At 41.9% G+C, this 11,889-nt stretch overlaps 1 protein-coding gene across 1 annotated transcript in view; it reads left to right on the top strand.

Annotated features, from left to right (window-relative positions):
* ARHGEF6 (Rac/Cdc42 guanine nucleotide exchange factor (GEF) 6) overlaps positions 1–11,889 on the top strand; it is a 157,682-nt gene that overhangs the window by 56,748 nt on the left and 89,045 nt on the right. Inside the window, exons 3-5 of the mRNA XM_006881824.1 lie at positions 1,249–1,333; positions 4,845–4,969; positions 7,324–7,525. Of these exons, the coding sequence (XP_006881886.1) occupies positions 1,249–1,333; positions 4,845–4,969; positions 7,324–7,525 (412 nt within the window). The remainder of the gene's footprint in view (positions 1–1,248; positions 1,334–4,844; positions 4,970–7,323; positions 7,526–11,889) is intronic.

The raw sequence follows: 11,889 nt of genomic DNA, 5'->3' as shown, positions 1-11,889 counted from the left end.
GGGGTGGGGGTGGGGGCAAATGCTGGGCAATCACTGAAACCCAGACACCTGAGTTTCCTGTAACTGGACTGTGAATAACAGCCTGTATTATGCAGGTGACTCAACCCTGATTGCAGAAAATGAAGAGGACTTGGAGCACTTACTGAAGAAGATCGAAGAGAACAGCTGTCAATGTGGATTACATCTCAACATCAAGAAAACAAATCATCACCGCTGGACCAATAGGCAGCATCATACTAGGTGGAGAAAATATTGAAATTGTCAGTAATTTCTCTTGCTTGGATCCACCATCAACATCGTTGGTTCCAGCGGTCAAGAAATCAAAAAACTGGGTGCGGTGGGGCGAGGGAAATGGAAAGAATTTGTTTGAATTTGTATTCAAATTTTGTAAATAAACTAGTAGAAATTAAAAAAAAAAGAAATCAAAAGACAGGTTGCATTGGGAAAATTTGCTGCTTAGGACCTCTCCAAAGTTTTGAAGAGCAAGAATGTCATTTTAAAGACTAAGGTGGGCCTGATCCAAGTCCCAGTTTTTAAAATTGCTTGGTAGGTATGCATCTGAAAGTTGGACAATGAGTAAGGGTGAGCAAAGAAGAAGCGATGCCTTTAAATTACGGTGTTTGAGAAGAGTACTGAATATCCCATGCCCTGCCAAAAGAACAAACAAGTCTGACCTGGTGGATGTGCAACCAGGTTGCCCCTTAGAGGCAAGGATAGTGAAAGTTCACGTCACCTACTTGGGACTCTTTGCCACGAGGAACCAGTGCTTGGACAGAGACATCGTGCTTGGAAAGGTGGAGGGTCAGTAAAAGGAAGACTCTCAATGAGATGGATTGACACGGTGACTGTAACAGTGGGCTTGAGCCTGATGGAAATTTTGGGTAGGGCAAGGGTTAGATCTGTTGTTCATACGGTTGCTATGAGTGGTAGTTGACTCAGTGGCATCCAACAGCAAACAACAGGTCCCAAAGAGTGGCTCTGAGCCTGCACTGCACACTGCTTCCTGGTGGGCGCGCTCTCCCGCTCAGCTTTCATTTCCCATCACTGTTTCTCTCTGACTCACCCAGGGCCCGCCACATACCATTAGGCGGCTCAGCTGCTGCTTTCATTTCTCCCAGAGGTATACAGCAGCTCCCGTCTTGCTTTTACACTTTTTCTCCTGAGCACTGGAGGAAGTGGCCTTTTGATACTTTTGTTGGTTGTTGCTACGAGTTGAACACTTACAGTTTCAATTTTCCTTTCTCATAGGTGTTTGATCCTGAAGACCTTTATTCAGGGGTCAATTTCGCCAAGGTCTTGAGCACTCTGTTAGCTGTCAGCAAAGCAACAGAAGGTAAGCAGAGGCTTGTGATTTCCAAGGTCTGAGTAAAATTATTGGAATCATGTATTTCTGATCACCCCAGGAACCAATCATGACGAGGGAATTGTTAGGATTTGATACAAATTTTCTCCCTCTCCAGCACATAAACTCTAGTAAGTGTCAAACATTTGAATTTTTAAAAAATGACTTAACATTTAAATATGCCTGCCACAAATGTCATGGAGCCCTGGTGGCCTAGTGGGTAAGGAGTGGTGCTGTCAACTCAAAGGCAGATGGTTTGAATCCACTAGCTGCTCTGTGGGAGAAAGATCAGCAGTGTCCTCCTGTGTGATATACAGCCTCTAAAAAGCCACTGGACAGTCAGTTACGAGGCAATTTGGACTCAACAGCAATGGGTTTGAGGGTGGGTTTTTGTGACCAAAAATGTCATGCGAGAAAGATGTGGCAGTTCACATCTATGAAGATTATGGCCTCTGACACCGTTTGGAACTTGAAATCAGTGGATTTCCCGCAGATACCATTCTAATGTCCTTAAGAAAACAAGAACAAATAAATTGTTTCATTCAGAGCTATTGACTAAACTACATGACTATAACAGGACAGAAAAATATAAAGGAAAAGTCCAGTTCCCCTTTTAATAGAGTTTACAAAATATAGTCACAACTTCCCCTTCCCCACTAGCGACAAGACTTTTTTTTCCCCCCTCATAGTTTTCCACATGGCCTTTTCCCATGGAGGGAACCCTAGTAGTGCAGTGGTTGAGCTCACCTGAGAGATTAGTGATTCCAACCCACTAGCCAGTCTGTGGGAGAAACATATAGCAACCTGCTTCTTTTAAGATTGCAGCATCTTTTATAGATAGCATCTTACTCAGAGCCGGATGATAGGAATCATGGTTGAAATGGATTGAACCCTCTGGAAATAACTCAAGCATCTATCAGCAGCTGAGTGGATGAACAAAAATGTGAAATACGTGCACATAGAACATTTCTCAGCCATTGAGATCAATGCAGTTCTGATGCATGCTGCAACTGGGTGAACTCTGAAAATGTCATGCCTAGTGAAATAAGCCAGATGCAAAAGGGAGAGTGTGCAGTTCCACACATATGAGGTATCTAGGATAGGCAAATGAATAGACACACGTTTATTAGGGAGCTCTGCTGGCCTCATGAGGAAGGAGTTTCACTGCCTACCTAAAGGCACGCAGTTCAAATCCACCAGCTGTTTTGAGGGAGAAAGCTGGGGAATCTCCTCCTGTGTGATGTACGCCTTCTGAAAACCTGCTGGAGGGTCAGTTATGGTTCGGTTCCGACTCGACGGCCTTGTGAGTGAGAGCAGGGGCCAAATGCAGGAGAAAATGGATGTTCTTGCTGAAAGGGTACTCCTTTTCTGTTTGAGGTGAAGAACTGTTGGAAATAGTGTTTGTTGATGTTGGCACAATATGAAGAATGTCATTATTGCCACTGGATTTTGCACTTAAGAATGATTAAAACATGAAACTTATTGTTACATATAAATATATTTTTGCTGTTGTTATGTGCTATCAAGTTGGAACCAATTCTTAGTTGTGACTTACTGTTTTAGCATTGTTCTGGTGGCCTAGTGGTAAGGAAATGTGCTACAATCCTGAAGGCACACAGTTCAAATCCACTAGCTGCTCTGCAGGAGAAGGATGGCCAATCTCCTCCCATGAGATTAAAAGCCTTTAAAAACCCACCAGAGGGTCAGCTATGGGTTGGTTCCAACTCTGCGGTACACAGCAACAACAACAGCAAACATTGTACAAGCTAAGATTGTCCATCTTTCTCCCATGGAGCAACTGGTGGATTAGAACCATTTGCCTTTGGGTTATCAGCGCAACTCTTTACCCATTAGTCCACCAGAGCTTCCTGTTACATATATATTTATGACAGAACTTTTATTTTTTTTTTTGATACTTTGCACCTTTTTCGTGGATCAAGGCTGTCGTAAGGGCCACGGGTGGCCTCACTCAGTCTTTGCAATAACCTTGAGGGTAGGTATTATTTTTAGGTCCATATTACAGATAAGGAAAACTCAAGACCACAGTTGCCCCACAGTAAGTCACAGAAATGTTATTCAAAGTCACGTCCAGTGGACTCAAGGATGCTTGGGGCAGGGCCCTCAGCTCCCCTGGTGTGTAGAAAGTCAGCTGGCTGTGGCCCCAGCACTGCCAGGTGCTACAAAGGAAGTGTAAGTTGTGCTCCTGCCTGGGAGAAAATGACAGTCTATTTAGGGAGATGCAACTTCCCCACGTGAAACAATTCAAAAACAAGAGCAGACAATATAATCAAGTGCCAAATAAGATGCAGCATTTAGGAAGTGATCAAGTAATTATAACTGTTAGTCAAAAGAGCTGCATATAATAACAATAAATGTAAAAATACTTCTCTGAGGTTGTTCTTTTGATTTTTTTTTTGGGGGGGGGAAATGCTTTTGAGCTATTGCAAGGCTTTGAGCAGAAAGCACAGCTAATTCAAGAAACTATATTTAACACACACGACAAGTATCCAGATCTGGGCAGGGAGGGCCGTGTAATTCTAACATGATGCCACGCAAATTATACGTTCCTTTGCCAAACTCCTCTAGCAAGTTTTATAGTCTTCTTCCCTAGCCACAGATATTTATAAAAATACAAGGAGGTGAAAGTTAAAACCCACAGCATCAAGGAAATTACTTGGATACTGAGCGTGTCGCCTAGGGACTGTTTGGGCTTTAGACTTTTGCAGTTTATATGTTTTAAAAATGAATGGAGGGGAGAGAAACCCTCATTTGAATTTGTGAAGGAGCCAATTCCCCGCTTTATTATGCTTGCTTTCTGCATACTGAAACACCCAGCTCAGCTCGGCCTGATCTGATCGTGTTTTTAAATCACATTTTTGAATGTTTGAAGGAAGAGTATATTCTTAAGTTTGGTTTTTTTAAAAAAAATAACCTTTCTAGGATCAAGATTACAGTTTTCTGGGACACTGGCATTCTCATTAGCATTCTTCCTCCCCCACTCCCCTTAAACTCATGAAAACACAACCCCCAGACCCCTAGGAGGAGATTTTCCATTTTGCATACAATGCAGATTTGCTACATGTGAATGAGAAAAGAAACCATTCACTTAACCGGCCCAACAGCAAAGAGAGAAATCTGAAATATTTCAAAGTAATAGGAGCCACAAACAGCTGTTTGGTACTCAATATAGTTCTGCCTGGGATAACAGGGCAGACGATTGCAACTGGTTCAGGAGGGAAGAGTTGTAGGAAATGGGTTAAGAGAAAATGTGGTTCTGTAGCTGTTTTTCATTCTACTGGAGAGCAATGACCAGTAAGATTCCGGAAAAGAAGTTAGTCACCAGACCGGGAGGGTGGAATGAAATCTACTTGGCGTGTTCAAAGTGACGGCAGTTAGCACTCTGGCCCAGTTGCTTTTGATAATGTTCATGATCTCTGTTAAAAGACTGTGTTATGTTGGAGGTTTTTCTAGCTTGAGCGGCTTCCTTTTTCTCTTTTCACAGATCAGCTCTCAGAAAGACCATGTGGACGTGCCTCTTCACTTGGTGCTGCTAATAGTTCTCAGACAAACCCACAGGGAGCAGTTTCTAGCAGAGCTTCAAGGCTGCAAAGGCAGTCCAAGGCAGTGGTAAGTAGAGTGTCCAGTTCCCTTGGCCTGTTTTACAAACTGTAAAATTAGATCCGTAAGTATCACAGTTGCATCTCTTTGTAGGCTCAGAGAGCCCTCCTGTTTGTTTTGGGCTTCATCGAGAAAATGAATTCGAAAACTAATTTAAAACCCAGCCCTGATTCTGGATGGCCTGCTCGGAACAAATCAAAAACATCAGAAGGATCAGAGCCCCAGCTCTTCCCTTTACTAGACTTGGACAAGCCATTTAACCGAAAATACAGTGCCAATTCCAGCACTGGTTTTTTTTTTTTAATTATACTAGTTTATTTACAAAATTTGAATACACTGTTTCCCAGACCAGATTCTTCCAATTTCATGGTATATATTTTTGCACCTCATACCCTTTGCTGTAAAGCTTGAATGGAAGCTAAAGCATGACCTCATGACTTCAGCTCCTTTACTCGGCAATGATGTGATTCTAGGTCTCTTCATCTCTTTCCCCCTATACGCTGGGGGTGGAAACTTGTGCTTAGTTATTACACGCAGTCTATGGGATCACATGAAAGACTTCCGCCCATAGTATTTTCACATTGTAGAGGCTGGATGACGGAGGCTGGGGGAGAAAATACATCGGCCACCGCTGGCAGGAAAACAGACCAAGCCCAAATTCCAGCAGTTTTATAATAGCTTTTGATTTTTATGGCACTTTTCAGGGATCTGTGACACCCGTGGATTCACGCAAGTGTCCCTGGATGGTGGAAATGGTTAACACACTTAACTACCAACCTAAAGTTTGGTTTGCATTTACCCAGAGGCACCTAGGAAGAAAGGCTTGGCAATCTACTGTTGAAAAATCAGTCATTAAAACCCCTGTGGTTTACCCCTGTGTGCAGTTCTACTCTCATATACACAGGGTTGTTGAGAGTAAAAAATCAGTGCAGTGCCAACTGATCTGATGCTAGGTTTGTTTGGTTTGGTTTTCCCCCCATCCTAAGGAAAATTAAGTAGTGTCTGGCACATGAGAGATCACTATAGCATCGTGATGGTTATCATCATTTTCTCTCGGATTCCTGGATCTGATGTTTAAATGTTAGCCTGTCATGAGCTCCTGTATTGGGATTGTGCAGCCCTTTTTGCATTTGGTCTTGTAAGGCATTTTTACTTGGGAAGAAATATCCCACCTTCTGCTGTTTTGGTGAGACTTTTTTATTCTTTGTCAAGAGCCATGCACTTTCTGTAAGCCACCATGCTGTTAGGTGTCATCGACGATGATGCATGGTGACCTGCACCGTCCTCACCTTCTCTGCCATGAGCAAAGCCAAATTGCTTAGATGAATAGTGCTTCACTTAGTGAGTTCACAGAGATCCCTCCGAGAAGCTGATGAACAGGGTACTGACACTGCTTGGAGCTACTCAGCTGTATAGGAAATTGTAGGTCCTTTCGGGCATTGTCTGGGACAAAGACCCTTTGTGGTCATTAGCTTTTTTTTTTTAACAAGGTTCTTTTTTAAAAAAAATTTTATTTTATTTCATTATTTTTGTGTGTACCGTCAAATCAGAGCTGACTGATACAGGAGGAGATTATTCCTCCTTCTCCAGCAGAGCATCTGGTGGATTTGAACCATGTACCTCTGAGATTGCAGTGCAGCTTCTGGCCAGGTCATTAGCTTTTTTTAAAAAAATTATTTTATTTCATTATTTTTTGAGTGTACCGTCAAATCAGATCTGACAGGTACAGGAGGAGATTGTTCCTCCTTCTCCAGTAGAGCATCTGGTGGATTCGAACCGTGCATCTCTGAGATTGCAGTTGCAGCTTCTTGCCACTAAGCCACCAGAGCAGGTCACTAGCTTTTTAAAGGAGCCCATGACTTTCAAAAAGCTAAGCTCAGTTTCTGAGCTTAAGAACTCGTCAGTAACTATGGGGTATTTGACTTTTGTATGTGACTTAATCTTGTCCCAGTGTGTTCTTAGTAATAGGAGGAAGATTTGTGAGTGTAGGTTAGTCCTTAATCTTGGGCATAAGACTCTCTGTGTGTGTGCTTGCACGCACTGGGTAGAGAGAAAGGTGAAATATTTTATCATTTTATTTCCTGGCTCTAGTAAACAGCTATCGTTAGATATTTGTTCAGGGAAGGGGAAGGGAAATGAAAACTGTGAAGTGAAAGCTCTCTTCAAAATACACATTCTCTTAAGCTTGCATTTCATTTCCCCCCAGACTTGTGGGTGGACTGCTTAAACGAAAAACTCAGTGCTGAGAGGGGCCTGGGGTTTTATCCCTGGCCACTCCACTTTACTTACTTTAAGTTTTATCATTTCTACCCCTGCTTCATTTAAGTGAGCACTTAATCTGGTATGATGTCTTGTTTCTCTAGGAGATGACGGAGAATGGAAGTCACCAGTTGGTAGTAAAGGCAAGATTTAACTTCAAGCAGACTAATGAGGATGAACTGTCAGTCTGTAAAGGAGACATCATTTACGTCACTCGAGTTGAAGAAGGTGGCTGGTGGGAAGGCACACTGAATGGGAGAACAGGCTGGTTTCCTAGTAATTATGTCCGAGAAATTAAATCCAGTGGTAAGTGATGCTTTGAAAAGTCTTTTTGAATGTGACTCATGGCCTTTCATAGGATTCTTGCTAAAAATCTTGTGGTTTTAATTGAGTAACAGGAACTGTTTATACGTGTGTGTGTGTGTGTGTGTGTGTGTGTGTGAGTGAAAAATAAGACTAGAACAGAGCTGGGGGAAATCTGTCATTAGATATTTTGAAACAAAGTTGCATTTAGATTACATCAAGGCAAGGGGGGAAAACCCCCAAACATCCCTCAAACTAAAAAAGCAAAGGAATTCCAAGCTCAGACAACTGTTCCACCTTAAGTATGTCCCTTTCTGTCTCCTAATTCTAGCCTATGTAATACAGTACATAGTCCTTCCTACTACTCTGAGAATCACCATAGCAGCATACAGTAATAGGCCATGTGCTAACTTCCTTTTTTAGCTCTAAGCTCTTTAAGCAGACCTAAAACTAAATGCCTCTGAGATGTGTCCAGCCACTTGGATTCTGAACAAGATCACCCTTAACTTAAAGCATACCATTAATAATAAGTAATAAGTTCCAGAGAATGAAATCTTGTCCTTCCTAAAGTTTTGTTAGTTTACTTTCTTTTTGTTATTTCAGAAGGTAGGTCCTACTTAATAAAAAATCCCCTCAACTTGGATATATGAGAGTATTGGTTCACAGTATAGATAAAACATTACGTTAGTCACGTGTTACTATTCATCTAAGTGTTCCTTTGAGTGATTAGCACTTCAGTGCATTTTTTTAATTTAACTTGTTAATAAATTCAATTACGTATTCCTTATTTGATTTGCTAATGAATTGAGTTAGTTTCATTTGTGATTACATAATGAATTTTTTACGTAATTAATTTAACTTATTACATGCCTGATGTTAATGTAATAATTGAGTAAATGAAATGTGATAATTTAATATCTAGTTTATTCATACAAATTATTATTACCGAAAATGGGAGGTCAACTATGCATTAGTTTGGACTAGATGGCAGTGAGTTAATGAATTAAAATGTCCTTAAGTTTGCTGTAAGGAATGAAGCCATTACAGAAAAGCAGACAATAGAAAGTCTCCACTCCCTCCTCCCTGAGACTAACACCATTAGATTTCTCCTAAATGATTGAAGATAAAATTAGGTTTACATGTTTTTCTGTGTTGTGTGTTGGTTTGTGTTGAATAGAAGAGAGGTTGGGGGAAATTTTAAGAAGCATTTGCTAACTAATTTATAGCTGCATTATTACTGTTATGTGCTTTCAAGTTGACCGACTCATAGTGACCCTATGACCAGTGGATTTGAACCCTGCCGTGTCCTATCTGTAAGGTTGCCAAGGAAGGACAGAACCCAGTTCAGGCCAAGAAAGACAGTTTATCGAGGAGAAACTGCCAGACTGGCTCTCAGGCAGAAGACCAGTCCCCACTAAAAGTTAGAGAGGGGTTTTTATATTCTCTTCTAAGGAACTTGGGGAAGGGGATGCTCACAGATGTTTCTTACAAGATGGGGAAGTGGGCTGGGGTCTCAGAGAACTATTTCTGGGGGAAAGGGTAGAGTAGTAGCACATTATTGACAGAGAGAAAAAGCACAGCTGTTGCTTCCAGTGATTGGATTCTTTCTGTGGCCATTCTGGGGGAGGAAGGAAAGGGCTCTGCAGTCCTAATACTATCCCATCCTCATCTTCTCTGACACACTTGAACCCATTGCTATAGTCACTTTGTTAATTCATTTTGTTGAGAGTCTTCCTCTCTTATGCTGACTCTCCACCTTTCCAAGCATCATGTTTTTGTCTAAGGATTGGCTGCTCCAAACAATATGGTCAAGAGACAGAGTTTGACTATCCTTGCCTTCAAGGAGCATCCTTAGTTACACTTTATCTAAGACAGATTTCTTTGTTCTCTTCACAGTCCATGGGGTATTCACTACTCTTCTCCAACACCTCATATAGCAACACATATGTGAGTTGTTGTTGTTGTTGTTGTTAAGTGCCTTTGAGTCACTTCAGAATCCTTGCCTCCAAGGAGCAGCCTGGTTTCATCCTCTCTAGGATGAAGTTGTTTGTTCTCCTAGCAGTCCATGATATAGTCAATACTCTTGTCCAGCACCACAGCTCAAAGGCATCAATTCTCCTTCTATCCTCCCTAGTCATTGTCCAACTCTCTGATGCATAACAAGTAATTGCAAAGACTATGGCCTGGATCAGGCACACATTAGTCTCCAGACTGACATTGTTGCTCTTCAGTACTTTGGCGAGGTCCTTGACAGCAGACTTTTCCCAGTGCAATTCGTCTTTTAATTTCCTGGCTGCTGGTACCAAGAGTGTTGATTGTGGAGCCAAGCAAACTAGAGCTGTTAACAATGTCAATCTCTGCAGCTATGAGTTGTTGTTGTTGTTGTTACGTGCCATCGAGTCGTTTGCGACTCATAGCGACCCTATGCACAACAGCCCTAAACCCTGCTCTATCCTGCGCCAACCGCACTGTCTCTGACACACCCATCCCGATTACCCCAGTCACCGAATCAGTCCACCTCATAGAGGGTCTTCCCCTCCTGCGCCATCCCTCCACCCTCCTAAGCATGATGTCCCTCTCCAAGGACCCGTCCCTCCTGGCGACATGTCCAAAGTATGTCAGACGAAGCCCCAGAATCCTTGCCTCCAAGGAGTAGCTTGGTTTAATCCTCTCCAAGATGAATCTGTTTGTTTTCCTGGCAGTCCATGGTACATTCAGTACCCTTCTCCAGCACCACAGCTCAAAAGCATCCACTCTCCTTCTGTCCTCCCTAGTCATTGTCCAACTCTCTGATGCATAACAAGCGATTGCAAAGACCATGGCCTGTATCAGGCGCACCTTAGTCTCCAGAGAGACCCCGTTGCTCCTGAGTACTTTAGAGAGGTCCCTAACAGCAGACTTTCCCATCACGATACGCTTTTTTATTTCCTTACTGCTGGTGCCAAGAGTGTTGACTGTGGAGTCGAGCAAACTGAAGCTGTGAACAATCTCAATCTCTTCACCATCCATCCTGACGCTGCCAATTGGTCCAGTGGTGAGAATCTTTGTCTTCTTGACATTGAGCCTCAATCCATGAGTAGACTACTTAATATTTTTAGTTGCCTGCTATTGATGAATTTCTGCTAAGCCATGAAATTTTTCCACATTCCCTGCCTGAAATGTCCTTGGTCTGGATGATTTTCACCTTTTGCTACATCTTTTTTTTTTTTTTTACATCTTTTAATTGACACAATCAGGTTTTCAGGATGCCTACACAATTTTTCTAGATTATGTTTTCAGATTCGGGAATCCATATCTGCAAAACTTGAAGGACAGAACTTGTCACCTTGTGTGGGAATCCCAATCTGTCAAATATGGCTCTTAGGGACTCAATAGGACAGACTGGAAATGCGTTATAGAAGCAGATTTCCTCATCGTTCTCCCATAGGACAGTTGATGAGTTTGGACCTCTGGCCTTTCAATTAGAAGCACAATGCTTAATGCACAGTATCACCAGAGTTCCTTGGGAAATAGACCCCATGCTCTCATTTGGGCAGCCCTCATTATGATGTTCTTCACAGTGACTCCTTGTGGTCCAGTCTGGCCACCCTTTTATGCATTGCCCTGGGGATTTGTCCTCCTGGTCTTCGGGCCCTTCCCTTTAAACTCTTTCCATACAGAAGTACAATGTTGTGACAGAATACTAGGAAGAATACAGGATAAGAAGGAAGACCTGTTAATACCAGCATTATTCAATTATACACACTCACAACTAAAGCCAAAAAAGAAGAAATAGATTTCTACCTACTTTTGTAGTCGGAAATAAATTGAATATACAACTAAAATTCATTAATAATAATTGATGATTGGAATGCAAAAGTAGGGAATAGGAAATAAGGACCAGTGTTTGGAAACTACAGGCTCAGTGACAGAAAGAAATGAGGCTAGAGGTAAAATGATAGCATTTTGTACAATCAATGATTTACTAATTGCAAATACCTTTATTAAAAACACAAAGGATGACTATACATATGGACCTTTCTTGATGGATTACACAGGAATCAGATTGATTATATTTGATGACATCACATGTAGTAGATACTGTTGAAAGAGTATGAAGAGAACTCGCTGAACTTGTGAGGAAGAGTTGAGGATACCCCCAAGTTCAGGTATCCAGCTAATGGTGAATTAGTAAAAGATAAGAGCTGTTGTCAATTGGTCTGGGTAGTAAAGGGTTAGTTAATATGGCTAGGATATCAGCCTCTGTCCTGGTCATTGGTGAGGCAGAGAAACACAAGACAGACATACTCATGGAGCTCATAGTCTAGAGAGAGAGGAGAGACATCAGCTAAAATAATGTGACAAGTTTAATGATAGAGGTAAGGTCA

The sequence above is a fragment of the Elephantulus edwardii genome, unplaced genomic scaffold, assembly GCF_000299155.1.
Source record: "Elephantulus edwardii isolate Elephantulus edwardi_28Jun2011 unplaced genomic scaffold, EleEdw1.0 scaffold00016, whole genome shotgun sequence".
NCBI lineage: Eukaryota > Metazoa > Chordata > Mammalia > Macroscelidea > Macroscelididae > Elephantulus > Elephantulus edwardii.
This window is presented reverse-complemented; position numbering and strand designations above follow the sequence as displayed.